Here is a 27,708-nt window from a genome sequence, read left to right on the forward strand (position 1 = left end):
AGGCAGACAGCCTCTCTGCCGAGCGCTGCTTAAGTAGAAATCAGTTATTTCATATGCTTTGTTCAGAGGCGGCATCCCTACCACTTTACACACCCCTTGTCCCTTATAATAAACTTCACAGCTAATATTGAGTAATCCTTCTCCCTTCCCAAGCACAGCATCCCAAGGTTGGTCAGCCTGGGCACTGATATGTGCTGTGCAGATAGAGGAATAAGCTATCATGGAGGCTCTTGCATACACATTCTCAACCTTCATTTGTATCTTCATCTTCCTTCCTCATCCAGATACATTCCAGTATCTCTCCTGGATCATTAAAACATCCAGACACATGGACAGGAGGTAAGAAGTGAGAGCTATCTCATCTTGTGAGCAAAGTGATGGGTAGCCAAGACTCACAAGCCCAGATCCTGCTGCTGAAACCTCTTATACGCGTCAGAATTAATACTAAAGGTCTTGAATTAGTTCGAAGGAGACTTAGGTGGAAAAGAATAAAAGCAAGCAGACTCAGTTTGAGAACCCACTTTTTGCCTCACCTACAGAGCCTAATCCTTCTGCAGAGCTCAGTGGAAACACTCCTTTGTAGGGTAGCAAGAGGAGAATTTAGCACTAAGTAAGTTGAAATCTGGGTTATGGGCATAGTTGCACATTTCAGTGAGGCTAACATGATGTAGTAACACCACGTAAGGTAACTGGGATTAAATGTTAGCAGCATTCTCACTGCATTATGACAGCAGCCAAGCAGCACTCCATCCGTGTTAAGCTACAGCAGACTGCAGTGGAGCAGCAATTGCATCTTACACTGATGGCCACCTGAAAGAAGAAAACTTTAATTGCAAAGAAATTAAAAAGTTACTTTTCCTCTTTCTATGATGATAGAGCACTATGTAAGTTCTGCAAGAATTATACATTGGAAAAGTTTAACACGCCTTTTCTGCCATGACTTTTGCTACCAAAAGATAACAGGCAGAGGTGCCACAGCCTTCTGTCCCCATATTTCTGTGTGGCAGCAGACGCAGGCGGGCAGAGGGCTGATGCAGACATTTGTGTCACTTTCCTGATAAGATCTGACAACGTTAACGAGATTCAGGGATGACTATTCGTGGTGAAAGATCAGAAATGGCTCCGCGTCACTGCTGAATTCTGACAAGAGAAGATGTGTGAGTGACATATCAGAATGGGAGGAGGAAAGATAAAAATGGGCAAGGGAAAAAGCTAATTACAGTCTGCAGTCAATTGAAAACGTGTCTCTTGAACTCACTATCAGCACCGCGATCTGATTTTTCACCTACCACACGGTGCCTGATAAACAGTGACACTCTGTTATTAACATATTGCCATCCAGTACCTACTAATGCATGTCAGAGCACTCCGTGTGGTGGTATTTTCCCCTCTATCTGCATCTTTTCTTTTTTTTCCTTTCCTTTTTCTTATTTTTTGCTCCCCTAGTCAGATGAGAATCAAACAGGAAGAGTTTCTTGCTAACTCCTTTTAACATCTCTGATAAGGTTCTCTGGGATCCTAATGGTACATCCTAAACTTAGATTCAAAAGCAGACAGTCACTAATGGCCTCCTGCCAGCGGTGGAGATTCTGCTCTTTCAAAAGGCTTTAAAGTTCCCTGCCGTGGACTGAGCAGTTTGGTCTTCTGACACAGAAAAGCTGTCAATCATCTCAGCCAGTGCCCTCACTAAGCAAAGCACTTCATAAGCCATATGACCCAGCCAGACAAGACATGGAACAGGGAAAGGCAACAAGTGGCTTAGATCTCTATGGCATTATTAGGCACAGGGATGAGGAGCCGACATGCTCAGACATAGGCTGTTTTTCTCCCTACTTTTCACCTTTGCCTGAAAGGGAATATATCAACAAAGGGAAACTTTAGTAAGAGTTTAATCAAAGCTTCAGGCAAAAGGGCTGGAAGTCTGTTGTGTCTGCTAAAAGGCTGACAAAACTTTAAGGTCTGTTGTCTGGCAGCTCTAGCGCTACATTCCAGACTCATTATCAGGCTAAAACATAGGGCCTCATTCTAAAAATGCAGGGCTGGGAATGAGAAGAGAATCAGTCCCAGGGACTCTTCGATATATTATATGTACTTGTTTGCTTATTGACTTTACTGGTCCATATACGTGGCCTTTCCTCATATGTATGCATGTTGCTCTATTTGGATTTGGCAAAGACACGGTCCATTTCTTCCTCTGCAAAAAATGATCAAATGAAAGACAAGGTTCCTTCAGACAGGGTGTCTGGAAGGATCAAAGGGAGACAGTTGATCTTCTCAAGCTGGTATTGGAAGCAGAGAAAGAATAGTCAATCCTTGGATGAAACGTTGCTTTGACTTCAGCTATTTATTGGACTCACTGTCTACTTAGAGGCACAAGGATGTATGTGGCCAGTCTCAAGCCAGTATGCAGTGAACAAAACTCCCAGTCACATCTCAGATGGTGGGTCTCAGTATTGTGGCTGTCCTGTTCACATGCTCATCTGAGCAGCACGCATGGTGGATATGGAGGGATTTCTGATAAGGAAGCTTATTACATAAAGAACCAAAAAGTAAGCTAACGATAGAAAAAGCTGGCAATGGTACCTAACCTTAAAACAGGAGTCCTCTGGAAAAAGATCTGATCAGGTAATTAAGGGGTATATAATAATGTAAATGGGCAAAAGGGCTAATTAACATTTGTAAAATCAACCTCCATTCTGCTGTTTTCTGATTACAAAGTTCTTCAATTTCCAGCCTTTTTAATCTGAGTTTAATGTGACTTTTTGTGTACAAAAAAGAGCTTTCTTATTAGCTGTGCCTTGTCTGGTCTCTTACTTGCATGCCTGCCTGGATTGAGTCACAGTACAATGAGTCTCTTGCCTACTGAAGTCATGTAATTATCTCAGGATCTTAAATTAAAAATAGGGCTCCTGTAAACCTCTCTGCTCTGAAGAAAACCGTAAGTAGACAAATCCAGAATAACCACTGTATTTGTGCCTGTAGAGAGACCGAAACAACAGTTTTGAAAGATATCAAATGTCTTGTGTATCCTAATAGAAAACTAATTATTCTGGCAACTCTTTCAACACCATCCCACTAGGGAACTCAGTCATCCCTGTGGATATTTATGGGAGTAAGTACTTGGAGAGATCTCGCTGATGATCTTGTTATTACTTCTGCTTCTTCTGAAGATAAATCTCCTTTTTCTTCCTGGGTGAATAAATGAACCCAGTGCTCAGAAGCACTTTGGGCCTTGCCTTGATCCCCTAGCATGCTCTTCTGAGTCTGGATTCCCACGTGCCATCTGTTAATTTATGCCCTGGCTCCTCTGTCCTTGCCTTAGCTTTGTGGCTATTAAGGGACTGAGAAACTGCTCGAACTCCTGCTAAATGCAGGTTCAAACAGTGTTCCTGTTTGCAGAGGGGGGCATAACTACTTGCAGTGTCCTTTGGCATCTCCTACCTCCAGCATCCTTCTCTGGAGTGTTAGAGCACTCAGCAGCACCAAGAGGAAAGAACTGCAAAGAGAGAGGCTGCAGATGAGAGATTTCCAGTTATTTTTAAGCCATCTATCACATGCAGGCAGTTCATGTTTATGGAATATGGTGCAGGAGTTATCTTAAAGCCAAAGCCCATCTTCAGCTATGCATATCCTGGACAAATCTGAAGTGAACCATAACTTCTAACCTCCTTCCACAGCCATTTCTGTGGCAGTCAGAGAAAACATTTCCTACAGGAACAGTTCATATGAAATTTGTAAATCTCCCCTTGGGGAGGAAACATCCATTTCCCCTTCTACCTGTCATTCTTCTTCCTTTATTGAATCAATAAGGCATGAAATTTGGCAGCCTATAAGAAAAAAATGAGCTGTTCATATCAAAGAGAGCCTGGATGGATAAAAAAGCCCACACTGTTAGGATCTAGATCCAGTTAATAGGAATTTAAATAAATAGAAACAGAATCTAAATGTAAATGAACATTACATCACCGCTGGCATTTAAGCTCATTTTCAAATACGGAATTAGAAACAAATTTAACTTGCAGGAACGTGCTGTGTATTCACTGCTCTGAGGACACAGGTCTGAATATTTTGTCTGTAGCTTCTGTCTCCAAACAAACCACAGCTGGAAATTCACACTGGACATGGAGGAATTCTGCAGAAGGGGCAGATCCCTACTCCCTGGTAAAGGAGAATAACAATTAACAAGCTCTTGCTTCCCTGCCTTTAATTTTAAGCTGCTGCGATATGACAGCTAGTGTCTGAGTCAGCCTTGCCCCTTTGGGATGTAGTCTGAATCTCCTGAGTGGCCGCTTCTGTGCTTCCAGCCATGAGTACAGGTTCTCCATCTGCTCAGATGAGGGATGCCTGTTACTGCCATGCATTTACATCATGAAGCCCCTTCTCTCTAATGATCTGTCGAGTGTAATTTCCCTGAAATAGTTAGCAGGAGGGCAATGCTGTTTCTATGGGACAGTCCTTGTCTAATCAAAGGCAGGCAGTGGGTTAGCTGCTGAATGAACACTTTCCAGCTGGGCAGTAAGGTACTCCTCCATTTGATGAGGCAGCTGAATGTCACCCCACTGTGTCCTGCCTTCAGGGATGACAGCTGATTCCTTGCTTGGCTTACTTCTCTACAACCTGAAAGTTCTCATCTCTTACCTCCAGAGATCATTGTTCAAATACCTGTGTTTTCCTCTTTGCATAAAGAAAGAAATTGCCGGTAGTTGCTCTAAGCTAATATTACCAGTAGGTCACTGCAGTTTTTCTCAGTGTCTTCAAGCTGTAAGGGCATTTTTAATCCAGTTCTGTGTTCTGACTGCCAACCTGACGAATGTAATTTTTCCCTACTCAGAGGTGAGCCATTCTGCTCAACTACAAGATTGAGGTCCATCAGTTAGATGAAGATGCAATGATTATATCTGAATCTGGTTCTTTTGAGCGTGACTGTGTCTCACACTGCCTATTAAAGAGCAAAGTTTAACATTACTCTCACTCCCACTAATCCTTTTGTGTAATGTCACATTACGTATTTGCTTCTACAGCTATTTTTGTAGTTTGAGGTCTTAACTTGCATCTTCCAGCTTCCATTTCCTTTGAAACTGCATCACATTTAGCAGTACAGATTTCATCTTCTTCATTAGCACACAAATACACAGAATTAACTTTTTTATCCCATTGAAATCACAACACCTACGTATTTCTTTTCTTGGGGACACACCTTTGCTCAGAGATTTTTCAAGTTTAGGAAGACACAGCATAATAAGGGGGAGACAGTTTCTCCCTCCACTTGCTGCCACACTAATGAGGCTACAGACAGACCCCATAGAGATCCTAGGACTCTGAAATCCTTTTACTAACCTTTATTCTGTCTGAATGGTTTTATTAGGATGTTAGCAACGTGTCATGCTATAATCAGCAGGAAGGTCTTGTTTATTGCTTGCTTGTTTGAAGACAAGCAGAGCATACAGCCCTAGTGAAGTGGAATCTAATTACTGGGGTTTTAATGGAAAACCACTGTGAAGAGATGTTGAATAAGGCATGCATGGGAAAAACCTTGTTGGATGCACTGCTATTTGTGTAGCATCAAAATATTTTGTCAAAATACATGACTAATTTTAATCGATTTCATATTCTTAGCAATTATCTTTGAAATTCTGCAGCTCGCTGTGGTGACTGAACAATACCTGCTTATGAGTCGTTGATCTCCACTGACAGAGAGACTTGTTCCTCGCACTCCACAGCTGGTAATGCCAGTCTTCAAATTCACTCCTGAAGAGTAGGAAACGCTTTCAATTGTCAGGTTCAACTCAAATAGCAGATACACATCAAGAGATTTCCTCCATTTACTGTTCTAAACAGTTACATTTTCTCCGGAGAGCAAGTCTGCTTCGTGTCTGCTGGCTTCAGTTCAACTTGCTCAACATCAAGCAGATTAAACGTGAAAGTATACGATTTAATTCTAGCAAAGGAAAAGGCTCAGATCTTAATTATTTAATGGGAAAGAAAATTACAAAAAGAAAAACATAAACAAAAATGCAATTTTAGCATCCAATTTCTTTCCCAGCTGACATCTCAAATCCTTGAGGTTTGCACCAGCCATATGAACTCCAGACCATAAGATAAAAGATTAGTAAGATGGATGACAGAGGAGGTTTTTAGAGATGCTTTGTCCAACACTTTTCTTTGTTCTTGGCCACTTTCAGAAGTTCAAGACATCATATTAATATTTCATAGTCTTGGATCCCATGGGTCAAAACTGTTTATGAAAGGCTTCTGCTTGGAAAATATGTTGGCTTCACCTTGGGGAAAGCAAGTGTCTAACTGAAGGAAGAGTTATAGGAAAGGATTCACTAGATGTGCTCACAGCTCATCTCCAGCATTCTGTCAGATGCCTGTCCCAAGCACCCTGTCTCCAGCAATGGAGACTGCTACAGATGCTTGGGAATTCAGCAGCTTTGCAATAATCAGCACATGAAGAGGAGTAATGTCTAAGTCTTAACAAGGAGCAATCACCACACGTCCTGTCCCTAGAGAAAGCTGTTCTGCAGGGATGCTGGATGCTTTCTGCTGTGATCACCATCATCTTTCACCTCATCTTTCCATTTTGCTGCCTTATTTCAGAGCCATCTCATTTCTCTCCGCAGAATAACGCCCAGGCCATTGAATCTTTAGCACTTACAGACACTGTGTACCACATGGAGGAGCACTATTAGGCAGGCACACCTCCCTCTAGACCAGGTTGCTCAAAGCTCCATCCAGCCTGGCTTTGAATGCTTCAAGGGAAGGGGGCATCCACAGCCTCTTGGGGAGACCTGTTCCAGTGTCTCCCCACCCTCACAGAAAAGAATTTCTTCCTGATATCTAGTCTAGATCTACCTTCTTCCATTTAAAACCATTTCCCTCATCCTGAATAAATCATCTAGTTTCTGGAAAGTCTCTTGACAGATGAAGAAAGGCAAATTCATGCAGAGCAATGTTAAAAGAAAAAAGAAAGAGAGAGAAAGTCAATAAACATTTCCTCTCTTTTTATGGAGAGTATTTGGAACTACATTTAGATTTGTAACCAGAAAACCACTAATCAGTATTCTGAAAAAGAACTGTGTCCACAAAGGCTTATCTTCAGTGTAATGCAACACAGGGTCAGTGTTGTTATCAGCTATCTCTAATTTCTACCTCTCTGAATAGATCTTTTCTGTACCAGAATTCCATTAGAAGATCAGTCAAATGCTGCTTTCAGCCTGAAATCATTACCTTGTTGCAAAGGATCTGAGACTTCAAAACTAAAGAGATTTTTCCTTTCTTTTATGCCCACCCACACACACAAATGCGTAAGCTCCGAGATTGTGGGAAGCTTTTATCATTGCTGGGTTTCTCACTTGATTTGAGATCATCCAGTCTTTCCTTCCATTTGTTTCCCTGTGACATGTCATTTCACTGTGGAAATGTGTCATAGGTGCAAAAGAAACTCTACAAGGCACAGGACGGAAGAAAGTGAATAAGGAAAAAGTTAAAACCTCATTATGGTAAATAGCAACATCTGCATTCAGGCTTAAGTGAACAGTGACAAGAAGCAATTTAAATCCCAGCTGTCGAGCCTGCATAACACATATTTAGCAACACGATGGGCACGGATCACTACTGATGCGACTGCCAGCAAAGCCAACATCACTACAAACAGGACTGCATGAGGGAGAGTGCACACCTCTGCAGATACTCTGTCAGACAGCATAAAGGAAGGCCCAGCAATGCGGAAAATAGAAGCAGGCCTCCCAAGTGCTGTGTGTCTGCTGGCTCTTAATGAGGAATAACCTGTTCTGGGAAATGAGTGAAAGTTGAGATGACGGATTTTGTTGGAGCGGCACCTGGCAACCTGTGAAGTGCTTTGGCTTTGGAAACCAGGCTTCTATGTGCACAGATGATGATCTGCCAGACAGTTACCCTTGGCAAGGTGCTGGATGTGCTGGCTCTGAGCACTTCTAGGTAGGGATAGGAACAGCTATGTGGCCTCTTATTAAACACTGTGCCCCTTATTTTGTCCTACTGTTTGCAGTAATGAGTTGAAGTTCAGTAAACATGAAGTCTACAGAGGCAGCTAAAGAATATTGGAGGTGATTGTCCCTTATACAACTCAGACATTCTGATTATTTTGCCAGGAATAGGACTGATAGGGTTTGAAATGAAATTCTTAGATGAGGGAAGATGGGAGAACGGCCTTAGTCTCTTATTTGCCAGCAGGAAAACAATAGAGAAAAAGGATGTTAGACATCTGACTGAAGGAAGGATGGCACCCAAATGTAATCCTGCCCAATAGGGTATACATAAATCCTTTAAAAGACAGAAGGAAAAAAACTTAAATATTTCACAACATATGCATTCGCTCTGATTATCTGTAAAGCATCATAGATGTGCTTGGCACTTTACTGACAGAAACACTGTCAGGTTTCTGCCTCAGGGCACCTATAATTAGAGCACAGCAAGGGAAGATGATGGAAAAGAGTGTATGGGAGGACAGGGATGCAACAGTGAAAGAGTGTGAAGAGCTTTACATACATTTCTCCAGATCTGTTGTTCTTTTCATTTAAATATGATATATTTAAAATCTAGAAGTGAGAAATGACAGAACTTCCAATATTTGCTCCACCAACTTTCTCCTACCCCAAACCAGAACAGAAAACTGAAGTTCTGAAACCTCTCATGAAACAAATGCATTCAGAATGGTGATCTGAAGGTGGGACCACGGAACTGCGTTACTTCGCTAGGTGGAAGCATTTCATTCCAGCATTCTGAAAAGCACCACGTTCAGACAGGAGAAATGAAAAAACAAGCCTTCAGCTTTGCCACTGAGAAACACGGATGCCCACAGCACAAAGAGTTTTTGAATGTCTGAACGTTTGTTTGCTACCAAGTTTCGTAAGAGCAGATGCTCTTGTGAAGTGATTTGATGTGGCTGAGTGAACACTTTCTACAGGAAAACAGCTTGGCAGAAATCTTTCAACCAAATCCAACACTAAGATCATATTCCCAAAGAAGAATCAAGGACAGCACACTGGGCATAGAACAGTGGTTTTTGATAGAGGAAGAGTGAAGGAAGAAAGATGACTCCAGAACGGCTGTCCCTTCAGGGAGGCCAAGAGCACCAGGAAAGCTGGTTTCTTTCCCAGGATTTGAAGTAATTTCATAATTGAAGCAACTTTCTTAGTGGAGCTGGCATGAGGCCTAGGAGACTATGAAAGCAGTTGTGCAAGTTCTAAAGAGCAGTACTGGTGTGGCACTGAGCCCCCAAAGCCCATCCGTCCAAGAGCTGCCAGAATTTGCATGCTGATATTGCTGTGGTACTGAAGGGAGGCTGGACGTCAAACAAGGCAGCTAGCATTTCATGGGGCCCTGTAAAACAAAAGCCCTTCTTTCATTACAAAAGAGAAGAACTGAGATGAACTCATAAGTCCTATGGGAGCCAAAGAGAGATCAGCTACTGACTTCCAAGAGGACACCGCTGGCCTGGAGACATAAACAACTTCTGTTCCGCAGCCCCATGCAACGAAACCTGAGCAGGCAACCGATTTCCAGACCTTTTCAAGTCTATTAACACAGTTCTGAAGCACACAGCTCTTCCTGAGATCCAGAATTGCCATTAGAAAGTCTCCATCTATGTCTTTCAGATTAGTGAGTCACTCTGCATTTTCCTTCTGCCTAAAGAAACAATCTGACTACGGAGGAATGAGAAAGGCAAAATATTTTTTGATCTTGCATCTAGATTCTGAGGAGAAAATAACCTGAGTTAAGCTTTCACTTGATTTGCACTCACAGAATAAGCCTTTGGGTGGTCTAATATCACTGATAGGGAGGGGGAAACACATTGAGTAGATCAGTAAATGTACCCTGCTATAGATGCGCCATTGAGAAGGCAAGCACATCAGGCTAGGAGCAAAGCAATGGAGAGCAGTCACAAGCCACGACATTCACCCTGTGCTGTAATCAGCCAGAGTGCCCCTTTCTCCAGCCTTACAAACACTAATGGAGTATCCGGAAACCTGGAAAGTGGCAATGAATTACTCTCAGCAGGGTAAACCACTTGTCTGTGGAGAAAGAATTGTGTTCCATGCCATTCATAATACAAACAACATCAAGGCAAAGGTTAGCAGGTGGCTGCTTCCCTTGGAGCTGTAATTAATATCATCTGAGCAATGCAAAGAGACCCAGAGAATGCCAGGTGTCTCCTCTCTGCAACCATCTGTGGAAAAACAGGATGTTGGTCCTGATAACAGAAGTCTTTCCTGCAAAGCAGGAGGTCAGAAGGATGGGGAAAATAGATTATTTGAAGGAGCATCAGTTAATAGTGTGATCCTATAGCATGTCTCTGAGTGTGAAAGATGTCAGCAACAGCGACCAACAGATCTGACCTTTCAACATCTGCTGCCACTTAACATTCTTTCTGTGGATGGCAGATAATTGCTGCTTGTAAGGCTGAGGGGATGCAGTAAATGCTTTTCATGCCACCAAAGAAATCTAATGATCTGATCTGAGTTTGGGGTATACCTCAATTCTGCACCATTTCCAGTAGGACTTATCATCCATCCAAGAACTGATGCATCATTAACCACCTATTCCATTGGATATTTCCATTAATTTACCTTTTAAAAAGAGGCTATACAACAAAGGAGACAAGTAGATCTTTTAGGTTGCTTATATAGCCTGCCTTGGGTGTGCTTTCTGCTCTTCCCTGACAACCATACAGAGAAAAGGTCTGGTACTATAGGACAACTAAGGATCTGTGCCAAGTCAGTGCAACAGTGGGGCTGTCTAGGACTCCCTGCTCCACCAGGAAGCCTACTTTAATGAACTGACCACTAAATTGCTTTGCACAGAGATAGGAAGAACCAGAGGATGGTGTGTTACTGTCTCTGATAAAAGGGAACAGATCAAAAATGAAAATGTTCTGCACATCTGACATTACCAGGCCGAGTTCCTGCTTTGCACCACTTGAGTAAACGGATTCTGAAGAAAGTCACTTTGATACCGTGCTGGTTTTCCCCTACAAGAAAGTGCTCGTAGGTGAACCTAAAGGCTTTTAACTTACTTCTCGGTGTGCTTGCATTGTTTGTGTCTTGCTGCTGCTAACATCTAAAACCGTTCAGGGAGTGATTCTTGTTCCTCTGAAACCATTGCTTTCAGTTCCACTTATTTGCTCTGTGGATATAAGGATGTAAGCCTGCTAATGGCCGGTTTGCAATGAGACTCGGTGGAATAGTTTTCCAAGGAACTTTGGAGTGTTTCACAAGCTCAGATTTCTGCCTCTTCTTCCTCTGAGCAATAACCTGCTACTGTTTGACATTTCTGTCTCACTCCCTCCCACAGGAAGCATCAGGGGCTTACATTGCTTACAGAACATGAGGCCATAACATGGACTCACAGTGTTCTGCCTGGAACCAGGTACTATTCTCACTCCACCCAATTCCAGGGACTGCGGCAGATCTGTAGCAAGAGGTGTCAAAGGCCACGTTCCTGTTGACTACAGAAAGATGTTTTTCATATGGAATCACATTTAAGGGCTCTGGAGAGCAAAAAGTTTGCTGTTGTGAACATCCGCATTCAGAATTTCTACTCATTACAGCAATCTGTGCTCAGCAACTCCAAGATTAATTAGCAGCAGCAGGAGCAAGACTGACAAAAATGAGAATATTGTGCTCAGTTGTCTTAGACACAAGTTCTGCAAACCCCAAGACTGTACCCTGAATGTAAGTAACCTATTCCTCTCCATTCCCCTTCTGAGTTATGACTCACAGAATGTTGGCTTCAACTCCAAATCAATCAAGTTTTTTCTGCTGTTCCTCTGTGGCCTAGTAAAGCCCAGATGTGGAAAACAATGCCAAACTGATAGGATTGTTATTTTCCTCTATTTAAAGAAGACTAAAACTATTTTAAACAAGTCTGATTTCCCTTTTTTTCTGTGAAGAGCTGGTATTTAATAGACCCTGCGATGGGAAACATTAAGTTAATATAAAATTTAACATCATGGAGCTTCCCTGTATGCATCTCCTTTCTTCTGTGCTATTTTAATAAGAAGATCAGAGCAGAAAATATAAATATTGTTTTAACTACTGTTTCTGTACTTTCCTGCAACCTCCTATAGATTTTCAGAGCTCAAGCTGTGTATTAACAGGCCTGACAGCCTTATTCTGGATGTGATCCCAAAAATCTACAGAGCTCAGAAAATTCATCTCAGTGAAAAATATTTTTCAAGAAATCAGTGAATAAAGGGCAAAGTGTCGTCCTTTCCAGATGGAACTGCTTGATTTATGGATCCACTGACTGCCATCACTCACTCACAGCCTCCAGTTAGAGTTCCAGTTATGCTGGTTCAGACTTATTCTTTCCACATGCTCCTGGCATCCTTTAGGTGCTCTAAGGAAGCTGAGGATACACCTTTCCTCCCAGGTACTATCACAAAGCCCTTCTGACCAACTACTGCTACAACACAACACTAACCTTGACTCCTTATCCAACACCAGTATGTTCCATGATGGAAAAGCTGATGCAGGCAGTGCACTGCCCAAACCACAAAACCCTCTGCCAGCTGTAGAAGCAGACTCAGTCCCATTCAGATCTCTATGGGTCAGACGCAGCCTTGCTTAGCGCTCATGCTCAATAAGCTGTATCTAACAGATATAACAGTTTATAACAGATGTGCTTGATTATGGAACCTGAGGCTCTGTAGTGCAGATTCCTAATGTGCCTGCCTTGGTACTTGTTACAATCGTTAATTATAACTATATGCAACAATAAATTATGTAGGACAGCTGTGCTAGCAGTACCCTAATTTGTGTCAACCCCCTACGGTCCCATTGGAAAAAGTGATCTAGGAATGCATATGCTGAAGAAAGACACTCATTTCCTACTGGCACGTTTCACTGAAGGTATCATTAACACGGCCAGTGATTGGTTAGAACAGGAACAGCAGCACTTCTAAGCCTTTCATTCCCGTTACCAGGATTCTTCAATCATATCTCAATAATGTCAATTTGCTGGCACCATTCGCACAGTTGAAAATGGCCCCCTCAACTCTTTAGGCACCTTGTATTTAGCCGTGTTCTACAAGGGTGCAGCACTGAGAGGAAAACACACATTAGTGCTGATCAGATAATGAGACACTCCCGGATAATGACTGCCATTCTGTGCTTCAGCAGGTGCCATTTCACCACATGCCAGCTATTGGGAAGCAGAGAGGTCACCATTACCAGCAAAACGCTACTTATTTCACCTCCTGCACAAACCCATGCATGCTGTGCACTGTGACTTATGACACTGTCCTCAGCTCAATTCAGACTGTCTCCTGCCCAGGTATCCCTGTAGAATGGTCTGTTTGGTCACAATGGTGTATTGCATCACTGCAATACAAAAATGAATTATACGTTCTCTCTGCTGTAGTGACCCACTGACACACAGAGATCTCAGATCCCTTTCATATTTTCTCATTTTCATCTAATAAGCAGGATGGAATATCTCAACACTAAGACAGCTCTTGCTGCTAAAGCCAGCACAAGTCAGGAGTGAAGTGGCACATTTGGGATGCTGTTGCAATGTTACCAGATCTTGTGGCTCTATTCCCAAATGCTAGATCCTATAATATTCCTAATTTCCCAGCTCCTCGAATTAGAAAGAAAATGTCAAAAGCGATCCGCAAACCGCAAACTGCAAATTGAGTAAATGCTTGGAAAGTGCCAAAAAGATTCAGGCTGGTGTCTGAAAACCTAATACATTTTATGTTGGCCTCCAGGTTTGTGGAAGGCTGGCACTGGCACGCTGCTATGGAGATACAAGGAGGTGAAGTAAGGCTGCAGAGCCTCAGTGCTATTTTCTCTTTTTGAAGGGTACGACAGGTGGCTGATGTCAGTTCTGCACTGTGCAAAGTGCAGGGAAAACACACCAGAGAGCTTCATACTGAATCTCCTGGCCTAGGGCAGGAGAGCAAAACAGCACCAACGTGGGAACACTAGAGGGAGCAAAGACAAGAAAGCAGATGAAGAGGAATAAAGGCAGGAAGGGAAAAGCCACGCCAGTTTCTGAGATAGCTCTGAGCAGGAGGGGAAGGGAAAGGGAAGGTTTTGTGCCTCGAGCCTTGAGCATTTTACTGAATCCACCGAGTATACAGAAAGAGGGTGTTCCTTTCTAAGCATGTGAGACAGAAGGGAACCATCTAGGTTCTCCTTTTGCATATACTGGATTCTCATCTCGCATATACTGGTAAGGATTCAAGCTGTGCAGGTCGAACAGCCCCCATTCAAGCAGGTGACACACATCTGGCAATGGCTTTGCCTGGGTTCACCTGCTCTTCAGGACAGGCCAGACCAACATCATCCCCTGCTGCTGCATCTTAAGGGCAAGAAGGAATTGAAATAACAGCAAGATGCATATCATCATCTTTAAGGGGCAGACATGCCTGGTGCACTGAGAGCAGATCATCCTGCCTGCTGCTTCTTTCATCTTTAGTTTGGAGCTTCTTAAAACCACCCATGCTAGTTTCATGCTTTCTCACTAGTTTCTCCGGTCAGAATACAAACAGCAGTACATCCCAACCGTGCTGCTCTTTGAGACACCAGCATACAACACAGCTGCTCTTCCCACAATCTAATTCTCTCTCTTTAAAAGTTATTAGAAGTTATTAGCACTTCAGGACTCATTTTACAGCTCTATGCTTTGATCCTCAGCTTATTCGAGTCAGTTCCCACTGAGCTTCTTCATAACATGTTTAATAGCTAATTTGTTTGGACATCATTAAAAGTATTAAGGCTCCAGGCAGCGAGGACATGCCAATTACTGAGTCAAGTGATTTAATTCCAAGGAGGCCAGTAGGAAGCAGCAGTTTAAACTGCTTAAAGGCTTGTACCTCTTGCAGCTCAGAAAGCCTGCTGATTGCAGTTCAGAGAGGTGTGTACATCTGGATCATGTGCTCTGGGTGCTCCGCAGATGCTGAGACATGGACTGTGCATGTGAAATACCAGCTTAAGCAGCTCTATCATGATGAAGACTGACTGAGCTCTTTTCACCACTACAAAAGAAGGCAGTCTGCTGAGAAGCGGCATTCTGGTAGGGTTTTATTTAATCACTGATATTTGTTTGCTGCAGCTCTCCTTGCAAAGTCCTGAATCTGCATCTCAACAGACCAAAGCTTAATGCAAAAATTCTCAGTGCCACTTATTATTTCAAAAATGTTTAGTAAAATATGTATCCAGACTTGTCTACTCCAGGTGTGTTATTGCAGTATCACAGAACAGCTTGGGTTGGAGAGGATTTTAAGCCCACCCAGATCCAGCCCCTGTATGGGGGTCACAGATATTCCCCCATCAGATTAGGCTGCCCAGGGCACCATCCAGCCCAGCCTGGAGCACCTCCAGGGATGCAGCACCCACAGCTCTCTGGATTTTAATAGGCAAAGCCTTGGAAAAATTTTCCTTCAGGGTAAATTAAACCTCATTATTTACATCTACTGCCATATTGATTCTTATCAGTAGAAGACATCCTTACGAACAAAGCAATATATTACCTATTAACAGCCACCTATTAGTTACACCTCACACCCTTTCTGGGAGGCGACATTCACAGCAGCCAGTATGTCCTTGTGTGGTTGTCTTAAGCCAATTTCCTAGCAGTCAGATGGCTTCTTTTGCTGCTATTAATTTCATCTTCAGCAGAAATCTGCAGCTTGGCAATATTAAAGTCAGCAAACCTCTCCAGTATAGATTCATTTCTTATTTTTCAGGTTAAAAACGCATAGGCTGTGGAATCCTCATAAGGCCTCCCTTGCTGTTTAAGAGCTCCAAAGTGAATGAAACTGCACCAGTAATGTTGTACTTTGTATAATACAACAGAACTACCTGCTCGAGGAAAACAAATTTCTACTAGCAAAATTAAAAGAAAGAAAAATCATACCATGGAGCAACGTGTTACACAAATACCACTTTCAAGTTAGCTACACGTAATAGCTATACAAAAGACATTGACAGGCTTTGAGTGGAGAGTTCAGACATCCAGAAAATACAGTAGCATCTGGTGTGTGGAGCAGGAAGAACAAAGCTCTTCAGAATAAATCTGAAAGGGGGAGAAGCACTAGGGCTTGTGAAATCTAACAAGTGATAGATGTGCAAATGAGCCAACAACACATTTCAGGAGTTAGCACAGGTTTCAAGTTACTTTTTCTTCCCCCATTGTGAAGAGGAAACATAACTGTGAATACAAAGACCAAGACACATGCACACATAAATTCAAAGGCTTATGTAGATACGTGGCTCATCTAGCACATGGGTATAAACATCTAATAAAGCTCCATACCTGAACAGCTTCAGACCCACTGTTGGGAAAAGAAGACAAAGAACAAAATAGAAACAGATCAAAACCTTGTCACGTTTATCATGTCTCACAGAGAGAGAAAGTGCTGTGGAACTAAAGCTGGGCTCACAACAGCAGCAGTAATCCAGGCTTAGTCCCAGCGCCCTGCAGTCTGGGTTCCTCTGGTGATCATCTGCATATGTCCGCCTAGAGCTGTCATGCCAATAAGAACTTCCAAAGCCACTGGCCAATTAAATCCAATTTCAGAAGGGTTCAGGGAAAATCACATTTCATGAAAACAAGAGGCTGAATAGAGCAAAGAAACAGTAATTCTCCTTAGAACAACCTCTTGCAGCAAGGAGCACCTTGACTGGGAGAACAGACTGTTAGATCATTTGCTCTACGCTAATGATTCACATGTGAGAGATGAAAATGCACCCCTTGCCTAAACAAAAGTCAACAGAAATGTGGTGTAAGACTGTACTGCATCTTCAGTGAACTTGAATATCAATACAGCACTGCTAACGGAACCTAGTAACAGCAGTGTGATCTCATTGGGTACTTTAAATCTGTGTCCAAAGTCTTGTTTGGAGCTCAAACCCAAAACTTCTTGTACAGTGGCCAATTCAACATTGAAGCCACTTGTGCCCAAAACAGCAAAATGATCGTTAAGAACTGCTGAGTCTGACTGCTGCTGTCAGAACCCGCAGCACGCAGTTCCCATTCAGAAACCTTTCCTGGTAATTTATAAGCATGCCTGATTCTTTTAAATACCCAGAGCACTGAGTTCCATCTCTTCCTACACAGAGTCATTTTCTTGCTGATATATATGCACATATATCATAACGAGGTAGCACATGCAATTTGTGACTTTCCAAATCTCATCTCTGGAGCTATATTTTCTCATCTTTCCAGCTATGATTTGTGCCCTAGGATACAAACTAAGCACAGAGTCTTCTGCAGCAATCTCATACTGACTTCCAGGATCCCAGCTCCAAAGGCAGAACATTCCCTTCAGCATAAGCACAGGGAACATCTGAATCAGTCAAAGAATAGCTTTGAAAGTATATATACATAGAGCTTGTTACACATTACAGACCAAATTCTGTGGTGACCACTAAGTCCTATTCTAATAAAGACAGTCTCAATAACGTCACTATAATCTTGGTCTAAAAGCTGGTTACGTTTCCATGATATGCTGTTGTACATGATGAAACTCATAGTAAAGGAAGAACAACCTTTCAGCTAGTGCAGTGTGCTGGACAAAACATTCTCCCTGGTTCTCCTGATCAATTTGTATTCCACTCCTAGGAACAATTCTGAATGAACTCTTTGACCACGGCACACAATGAACACCCAATAACCATTAAATGGGAGATCCCTTAAAAGAACTAGAATTATTCTTACACCTTACTACAGTAATGTATCTACTGGTCCTCTGTAAGGAGTTGCAAATTGCCCTCTTTTGTGTCAATACTATGGGGAAGAACAAGAGAAACTTGTCAGTTCTCATATATGTTCTATGTGATGCTGAATTGCACAAAACAACAAGCCTACAGTTTCCATAATGACTAAAGATATACTTTAAAAATGAATTTATTTCAAAGAAAACAGACAAAAAAACCACACATTGTTCCTTACCAGCTCTTCTCTGGTGGTCAAACATGCACCTGCTCGCTCATGTGATTATCACCTATTTGGAGTATTTTGCCCTTCTTCAGCACAGCGGAGCCTGCAGAGCTATCAGAGTGGGAGCTAGATCCTGTTCTGGTCTAAACACAATGAACAGAGCAGTTAACTGAATTTGGATTACAGAACCTTTCCTGCTGGTAACAGCTGAGCCAGTTGAGCTCAGTTGGACTCTCAGATCCCATGCCAAGCTTGCAGCTGCCTATTATGAAGAACTCTTCCCTTTTATGAAGTGGGCAGAGAAACCACTGAGAATCCCCAACCATGGAGCCCCATTAAGTTGCTCTTAGGGTTACTTGCAGACTACAGCCACAAAACACCTCAAAGCAAATGTTTATACTTTGCTCCATTAAATACAGCGGGGAAACATTAAATACAGTGTGGAAAACAGTGGGAGTTATTTAGCATGCCAGAAAAGATGGCATCTTCTGCAAATATCTCCCTCCAACCACTCAGTTCCTAACCTTGCAGGATTTCAAAGTCCATAACTTCTTTTAGCACACCAGCTGCTTCTCCTTTAGAAGCGGTAACAGCAGGCAGTGTGAAGATGACATGACTTGGAGACAAACCAGTTTTATTTAAAAACAACATTTATATATACATTACACACAACATTCCAAGTTAAAAGAACGTTATTGAGAATGCTAAGTCAAAAATTAAGAAATGCCAGAATTCAAATTGCCTATTCAACCTTAATTTGAATCTTTCGTGTCACACAGTGTGCTGCCGCCTTCACTTACATGATCAAATACAATTTGTTTCTCAGGACCCTCGCCTCAACCAGTGTAGAGGATGTATGATTCTCAGTTAATGAGCAGCTATTCAAAATATGTTTTCTTCTTGCTGTTTAGCGTGCAGCCCATTTCTGATGGCTTGCCTCCACGGGGGGTTACTCAGAAACAGTTGAACAGCTCCTTGATTGAATGCTTATTACAGAACAAGATCATTTCATCTCTGCTTAGTTTAACCCACTTTGCTTCACCAAACTCGAGCTCTACTTGGAGAGCATATGATTAATTTATTCATAGCTTTTCTAAGGTGCACATTAGGAATACATTTTTGGCAAATTTATTGTCCCAACATTTCCATTTTGTCTGGATAGACTGTTGAAGAAATGATTAGAAAGTTTCTGTGTTATAAAAGTATTCATTAATTTGGGATATCCAATTTAGAAAACGAGAGCATTCTTTTTGTAGCACACTTAGCATTATATGGTGCTTTAAATGCTGAAAACTCACTTTCAGCTGCAGCTCTAAGTATACAGAGCTGCTGCAAATCAGATATCATCTCAAATTGAGTATCCAGAAAATGAGGAACATTCAGTTAATGAACACTTCACAAAGGTTTCGTTTTCAGCAACTTCACATTAGAATCTTGGTAGTAAAGTTAGAAATTAAATCAAGCTTTCCAAGAGCACATTTAACTGTGTTAATAATGAGGCCTAGTGATGTGCTTATGAAGATAAGAAGCACTGCAGATGAAAGCTTGGGCTTAAGCTGTCACAGGGCTTCAGCACTGCTCTAGAAAACACAGTTCCCCAACCTTCCTTGCCCATAGAGAGAGATAAGATTCCTCTAAGGTCAATTTAGTCACTAAAATTTGTCTTCTCCCTCTGAATGCTCTCTGAAGGAGACCATGTTTGCTGCCATTTGTAGGAGACCGGCACATTTATCTTCACGGGCGAGTTAACTTGTAGTCTGTACAGTACTAGCACATATAACTTGGCCTCAGAAGAAAAGAGCAAAAAAAGAGAGACACACACAGTTGACAGCATTACATGTTTGGCAAATTGTTCCAAACAATTCAATTGAAAAACAGAGCCTAAGCAAAAAGCTTGAGGAAAACTCAGGAACAGAACAATTAACTGATGACCATTAGTCCATACTAAGAGATAAGATACCATGCACTCAAACTGATGTTTTTCTGTTTGTCCTTCTGCCTCCAGGCATCTTTGTGAAGAACTATATCATTCCTGGCAGGAAAAAAGGGAACCAGCAGGGTACAGTGCAAGATACACAGATGCCTGTGGTTTGGCTTATCAGGGGCACTGATTTAGTGGGAATGAGAGTTAAGTGCAAAAAAAGAAGACATACAGATCTCTTGGCAAGGGAAGAGAGAACAGAGATGGATGCACAGGATAACACTGCAGACTGCCCCTGGAGTATGAGAGAGAATGTGCTGGGAGGGTGGCACAGATTATCGTGGGCAGCAGCATCTAGCAGGTACAGCTAGTTCAGTCTTCAAAAGAAATGAAGGAAGTGTCTTCAGAATACAGGCTCTCCAGAAGCCTGAGAGAATTTAAGCAGCTTGAGTGAGCACTCTTTGCATCCTCTTAAATCCAAGCTCCTGCCAGGCTAGAACAATCAGCACGACCACAAAAACAATGCACAGCAGCTACCACAAGAGACTGTCCCAGGCATTTAACAAGCTCCTCCTCTGTAAAATAATCCACAATGCTAATCCCACTCTGTGTCCTAATATGTGGATGTGAGGGTAGAAGTGAGATTAGAAGATGGAGAAGTGGGGTTTACAGCGAGCAGCTGACCAGAACTCCATTTTCCTGCAGCCCCATCCCAGGGAGCAGCTCTGCAGAAGAGCCCACCTAGCAGGGCCTCTGGGCTGGGCTTCCAGGCAGTCTGTGCAGCAAGGCAGCCGTTGTCTTTCTCCTAGTGAGAGAAAATGAGACACTGTTAACCACAGATCTGCCAACTGTTGCATACAGCTTTCCCATGCTCTGAAAGCTTCTGTATTTCTATTTTAAAAGAAAGGCAGAGATGGAGAAGAAACAAAACACAAGAGGGTACGGATAGAATATGGAAGTCCACGTGCGAGAGTAACCAGCTGTTACATCAATGAGACATACTGTCCAGTGGCATGTTTAAATTCAGCCAGCACTCTACGTAAGGCCAGACAAGCAACAAAAGAAAATCCAAGAAGTGACAAGGCTGGTGCTGGTAGAGATCTATTCTGGGATTACTCCATGTCATTTCAAAGAGCATGACAGCTTCTTTAGCAGTTTTGACCTTTGCAGTGCAGCAGTGTGAGACAAGATGTACCTATACTGTGTGGATTAGAACACTCTGATTGTATTTCATACTTCTGGCACATTTATTATTTGCTTCAAGCTGTTTTCAGGAGAGTTTTGATCCTGTGAAAGACACACACTGGCTCTCTACTCACTAGTGCTAGCACTAGAATTTTATGCACCTATACACCAGTGTTAACCTCACTGGAGTATTCTAGATCAAGGCCAGGCTGGATGTGGCTCTGGGCAGCCTGGTTTAGAGGTTGGCAACCCTGCCCATGGCAGGGGGGTTGAAACTAGATGGTCTTTCCGGTCCTTTTCAAGCCAGGCCATTCTATGATTCTATGATTATATACTGTTGTTGTCTAACCAGAATTAATTCATCACCTCGTAGAGGCATAATGCAATAAGGACAGTCCAGAACTGTTTCATGCTCTTACTCATACAGAAGAAACTTGAAACAGAAAACCTGCCCCAAAGGGAATTTTCTCTTTGCATCTGCAAAGTTGCACTCATCTTACGACTGGAAGCCACAATAAAAGTGTGCTGCCTGGAATTATGGATGCTTTCATTTCTGCACTGACACTTCTACCGAAATCCTTCAAAGCTTTCAACCTCAGTGGAATTCACTGCACCAATGAATTCCACAAGAGAACAACATGCTACACACAGAAGCATTTCCATCCATTAACAGGATCTCTAAAACTTTTCAATGTCAGTGTGTTTCTCCCTACTCTGAAAAAAAAAACTGCAGTGATAAATCAGGAACTCTTGATTTACTTCCTCAGCTTTATTTATCTTCTATTCTCCTACCATACCATCTCCTGCTTTCTTCTCTCCTGGAATAAAGAATTCAGGGACTGTCTGACACCTTCAGGAGCCATTTCAGAGCTACTCATGTACAGCAAGAGCAGAAGAGCCATGAAATCATACAATACCCCAAGTTGGAAGGGACCCACACAGACCATACTGTTCAACTCTAGTCCACTAATGCAACCAAAAGTACCTTTAGAAATCCTAACACTCATTCCATGCTCTATGATCAGGGTGCACTCAATTGAAATTAGTGATGCTGACAGATATACCAGCAATACTGCAGTAAGCCAATCAGCCTTTATGTGCTTATCTAAGAAATGCACTGTTAACTGATTTGGTCTTTTAAATAAACTTTATCTCTACTCATAAAATCAAACTTCCTCCTCAAGATTGAAGGGAAGAACAATACAGAAGCATTGAAACTTTCTGCACAGTGCATATTCATTTTGTTATTCTTGGTAGTAAATTTTACTCTTCCACTAGAGTCAGTATGTTTAACTTTATCAGAAGAAGAGGAATTTGATGGCCTGGCTCTGATAAGAAACCTTGCTCATAATAATTCTTTCTTAATGTATGCCTGCTCTATTCTACACAAGTAAAGCCATGCTCCTTTCTCACTGCACCAAGGTGAAATGCTGACGTATTATGTGTAATGTCTTAGCTCAGTCTTTACATAGTGAGATAACACTTTGACAACACTGAAGGCAGGAAAATAAAACACATTAGCTTGGAATAATCCCTTTGTACCAGGTACCTACACTATTCGATCTGTATCATCAGTAAACGATGTGCTTTAATTCGACACTGTAGTTTAAATTTCTAAGAGAAAGGACGAACTGGAAACATGAAAAATTACTAATTACAACATCTAAAATAGAAGCAGTAATGGAAGTGTCAACAATCTGACTGGGTCATCAGCGATTTTTGCAGTGATGAATAAGGAGCACTTCACTGCAGGCTGGGAGAAAAGCTTTGGGCGATTTTTCAAAGCTTGAAGATCTTCTCAAGGAGTTACAAATGCTCATTTTTCTCCTATCTCTTCAATTACCATTAGAACATCTTGAGGCCTTATAATGGCTCCAATGAAATTCCAATAGCATTCACTGTCAAGAGATAGACCATGGTATTTTTGTGCTTGTGAAAGTCCCATTCAAATCAGCAGGGCTTTCATATATCACTGCTGACTTAGTTAGATCTGTGGGCTTAACCATGACATAAAATATTTATCGAATCACTGATGTCCTGGAAAACAGGTGATTTCCTGGAGGAGACAGTGCCATACTACACAGAGATTGGTTTAGTTTGTCAATAACCCTCCGACATGGCCACAGTCTTCATAATGCCTGACAGCTTCTGACCTCTTACAAGCCTTGGATACAGAAAGTGCTAAATCTGATAGCGGGAGGAATTTCAGTTTCTTAGACACACTGGATATTAAGGACAAGAATCTGAAAAAAAAAGACTCAGTGTAGCATAGAAACATATTGGACTGTTTTCAGATGTTCCATATTGGCTTACTTATAAGTTCAGAAGCAAAAATATCAGGGAAAGTTAAATATAACTAAAAAGGGAGGAAAAAGAATATCTTTGAACTAATACACACTTGTAGAAATTTGTATTGCCTGGACTTTGCACGTAAAAACAAATTAAAACCACAGAAAATATCTCTAACAACTCATACACCTCTGCTGAAAATCAGGTATCTGTTCACCTAGAATGAATGCTGCACACAGAGGTCAATTTCCAGGTCAAAAACCAACAGGTTCCCTGCAAGACTAGCTCTGAAATACACAATTTATTTATTTTTTTTAATTTAAAGCACAGGGACAGCTTCAAACTGTGTTTTCAGTACATCTGTATTGTAGCAAAGATGCAAAGCGCTTTTTCTACACTTCGCTGATCTGCTTTATAAAGAAACCAACTGCTATTCTCTGCTCCACTCTGAGCAGTTGTACTCCTCCATTCCTTTAGGAGACCACAGCCAGCAGGCAGCCCGCAACAGGCACAGGCTGCCCCTTTACAGCCAAGGCTTGGGGAAACAAGAGCAATAAGCCTAAGGTATATAGATACACCTGCAGAGAATTCAGAGCTATGGATTTTGATTTATACTGACAGGTTGTTTTTCTTGGTTTGGTAGCTCGACTAACATGACACCCAACCCAGAGGACCCTACAAACTAACCTGAGCCCTTCATTAGCAAGTTGCCGGGAATCAACATTTTGTTGATATAGCTGATATGTCTGCAGGGTGAAGGAGGCACAATTACTCTGTAGACAGGTGCAACTGTTAGATGACTGAGTAATTCTGGGGCACACAGTGCACAAGTCCTGCAGCTTTATACAAACCATAGAAATGGAGCCTCTTGCCTTTGTAGCAGCAAGCCGCTGCATTCCTGATTTCCCCTTGTCTGGAATTTTGGGTTCTTTGGGGCAGGATGATTCTGTAAGCAAAGAAGAAGACAGCCTACATTCTCAAGTTTATTTCTTCTTACAAATGTGGACAGGAGGAAGGAGGCAGAAGGTGGGATGTGACGTAAAAGCAGGCGGAAATGCAGAACAGTTGCTTAGCACCTATCGAAGTCAGGCCCACTTCTTCACAAGATAGATGTGCATTTTGGTAACCGCATTTAGGAATCTGCATTTGAGTTTGGGTTTCTAAATAACCTAAATACATCAGAAGCTTTTTTAACGCATCACTGATGATAAATTAAAATGCATATTAAAAGTAGTAGGAATCATGCTGCAGTCCTTGGCACACAGGGACACCTGCTTTACGTACACTCCTCATAGCTTTACTGTCTCCTCAGGAATGCCAGATCAGAGAAAAACGTGTCAGAAACTTAATTCTCAGCCAGTGGGGCAATATGGGATCAGCCAGCAGCCTTCCTTTGTCTGAGCAAGAGATAAAAGCTTGGAGTCGGAGACCATTATCCAACCGAGGCTGTTTTATGTGGGCATGTGTCCGTTTTGGAATGAGTCTGTAGCATCTATCTGGGACCCGATTGATGCAACACAGCAGAACAGGGACAAACCAAGCATTTGAGATACTAAAAAAAAAAAAAAAGCCAGTGGAAAAGCCAAATTGACAGCTAAGGGGATCGTGCTCAAAATTAGCTGGAAGCTGAAAACATTCCTTATATGTTCCACTCTATTTCTTAACTCAATTAGGAAAACTCACCTGCTAAAAGGAACAAAAGATTACCCCGTTTAATGACACAGATAAGGGAGGCAAACAGAAGCACTCAATTCCCACAAGCATCTCTCGCCTTTGTCTCAGCCTGCTTTTCATGCCTGGATTATGCTGGCACCGTTAATCTTTGTGTCTGTGACTAACTCCTGGGTTTTTATGTTAGTGACCTGATTCTGCACTAACACGCTCCTCCCCGTTCAGTGAAGCTCCCCATGTGATCTATTCTTCCCCCTAAATAAAGTTGAAAAATTTGGCTGCGCTCAGCGAGCGCTGCTGAGGGTGTGTGGAGTGGTTCCACCCTCCCCGCAGCTGCAGCACAAGTACGGCGCCTGTTCAGTTGCTCTGCTGTAAGGAACGAGGGGCACGAGAGCACCCAGGCATTGGGGGCTTGGGAAGCTCCACAGCCAGGCTCCAGCTTCATGCTCCCCATCTCAAAGTAGCCCACCAGGCTGAGGAAGATGTGGCCAGAGAAGGTGAGTGCTGCATGGCTATGATGAATCCTTTGTGCGGAACCGGAGTCTCGTTAGAAATAGGAGGGAGGAGGGGGCAGGGGTTGCAATCTTTTTTTTTAAAATGAACAAAGTCAAAAGCCTCCCTTCCTTCCCCATTATGCGGAAGGCGTGTGAGCCTCTTTCAGAGGGAATCGACGTAATGAGCCGTTTTCCCGATAAAGCTGATTTTCCCATTATATTTTGCAAAACACGGCAGCAAAAAAAGCCCGAGCGATGAAACTGCCCACTGCAGACGTGCTTCTTGCCTGGCTGGGCAGACAGGTGCCTTGGAGAGCAGCTGCATCCAGCTCAGCCCTCCGCAGCCTCCCATCGGACAGCACGGTGCGGTGGTTGGCACATGGGTCCAGCACAGTGCGGTAACCGGTGCCATGGCCGGTACCCAAGCATGAAGGGTTGGCATGGCACGGCACCGCGGTACCAGCATGCGGAGCTGGCATGGCACAGCACTGTGCAGTACAGCATCCAGGGCTGCAGGAGCACAGCTCAGGACCCCCAGCCTCTTTGTTCACCTATAGCCCCAGGAGCCCAGCCCTTTGCTCACCTATAGCTCAGGGCTCCCCAGCCCTTTGCTCACTGACAAAACGTGCCTACTCCTTGCCCTCCATGCCCACAATGGGTCAGTACATCTTGCTGTGCATGCACATCAAACCCCGCAACCCACACAAAGGGGTCCCCCTCAGTGCCCTGCATCCCCTCCCACTCACAGCTAAAGCACTGCACTCACAGCACCTAATGTGTTGCCTCAATTGCATTTCACATAACTTGCCCCCAGTTTGGGCTGTGATTTCAAGCTAAAACAAAAGTCTGTCTGCACTAATAAGCTCCGAGTGCCTAAAGGAAGTCTTTACTCCATTTTCCCCAGCTGCCTACTCCTTCAGGCTCAGAGGAGGGACCAGCTGACCACACGCTGGCTTTTTCACCCAAAAGACAAAGCACCTGTGCTTTAATTCTGGGACAGGGGAGAAGAGGGCAGCAGAGAAGGGTGCTCACTGCTTACCTAGAACTCTCCGTTTCAACAGAGACTGTCCCAGACCATGTCATGGGGAAATAAATGTGATCTAATTCCAGAAATGTACAAAGTAGCTGCATCACAAATGACATTCATCACTCCTCCTCCATCCCCCTCTGCTTCCTCCCACCCTCTAACTTGGTATTTCTCTTGCACAATTTTAAAGATAAAATCCCCAGAGTCCCGAATATGTTGTAGTCTTAGACTGGAGCTATCCATCAAGAACAGGCACACTGGGCTGGAAGGAGAAGAGTTTTCTTTCTAAATGAGTTGGATGAACATTTGAATGTTCAAACAATCTCATGCTCTTCAGTACATTTAAAAAAATGTTATCCCTGTGGGAGTTTCAATCTTGGCAGGTTTTATAGAAAGGCTGTAAAGTGTCCCATCCGTAATTGCATTCCCTACCAGCAGTAGGGCAGCACACAAAAATGAGAAGAAAGATTAAAAAAGGAGGCAAGAGAGGGATAAAAAATAAACAGATCTCATTTTTTCATCATCTTTTCACAACCAATTAGCTCAGAATCAGAATCTTTCTTCACCTGCAAAGGAAATGAGACTGTAATGAAAAGGCAACTGATTGCCTTCAAATCCTATTTGACAAAGCTACTTAGGATTTTGTTCATTTGAATTCAGCTCTAAACTGATTTCAAGTTTTCACTTACCCTGGGATTCAACTTGGACCTGGACTGGTGAGTATTTGCTCTGACTCAAAAAGAAAATGTAAATCAGAGCCTAAGAACAAATTGATCCTAGAAACAGACAAGTGGAAAAATCACTGAGTTGAAGCATCAGTGTGGACGAAGGAATCGTCTGTACTTCAAGATTTGAAATACTAAAGGAAGAATTTACAGGCTGCCTCTCTAAGTACAGGCTGTAATTGCCCCTGGTTTTGAGGGTGTGTGGGAAGAACAGGGAAGAACGTTGTGCAAAAGAAATGAATACCAACTAAATTGGGAAAAAAAGTAACCATGGAAAAAAAGTCTCAAAGGGGAGAAAAGAAAAGTGTGTGTCTTTTATAGGGTACATTTTACAGCTGGCAATAGAAGATTGCTCCTTTATAAGGAAAACCAGAGGGTGGCTTATCTGGCAAATCCATCCTCTGAGAAGAGGAATGCTGTGTGCTGTCTGGAGAAAAGAAATCTCAATGTAGGATTCACTGCATT

At 42.6% G+C, this 27,708-nt stretch overlaps 2 protein-coding genes across 6 annotated transcripts in view; one reads left to right on the top strand and one right to left on the bottom strand.

The window, feature by feature from the left end:
* The window catches only part of LOC107312810, a 48,880-nt gene that overhangs the window by 13,999 nt on the left and 7,173 nt on the right, over positions 1-27,708 (top strand). Inside the window, exon 4 of one of the 5 annotated variants that reach the window (XM_032444598.1) lies at positions 285-6,756. The exons of 2 other annotated variants lie outside the window; for them this stretch is intronic. In XM_032444598.1, the coding sequence (XP_032300489.1) occupies positions 285-315 (31 nt within the window). In that variant the 3' untranslated portion in view covers positions 316-6,756. Of the gene's footprint in view, positions 1-284; positions 6,757-24,905; positions 25,495-27,708 lie in introns of those variants that run through there. 2 more of the 5 variants (XR_004307237.1, XR_001554630.2) reach the window with 2 other exon arrangements.
* The window catches only part of C4H8orf48 (chromosome 4 C8orf48 homolog), a 31,747-nt gene continuing 22,587 nt past the window's right edge, over positions 18,549-27,708 (bottom strand). The window contains exon 8 of the mRNA XM_015860530.2: positions 18,549-20,657. The gene's annotated coding sequence lies outside the window, so the exon portion shown is untranslated. The remainder of the gene's footprint in view (positions 20,658-27,708) is intronic.

This window comes from Coturnix japonica, chromosome 4 (genome assembly GCF_001577835.2).
Source record: "Coturnix japonica isolate 7356 chromosome 4, Coturnix japonica 2.1, whole genome shotgun sequence".
NCBI classification, from domain to species: domain Eukaryota; kingdom Metazoa; phylum Chordata; class Aves; order Galliformes; family Phasianidae; genus Coturnix; species Coturnix japonica.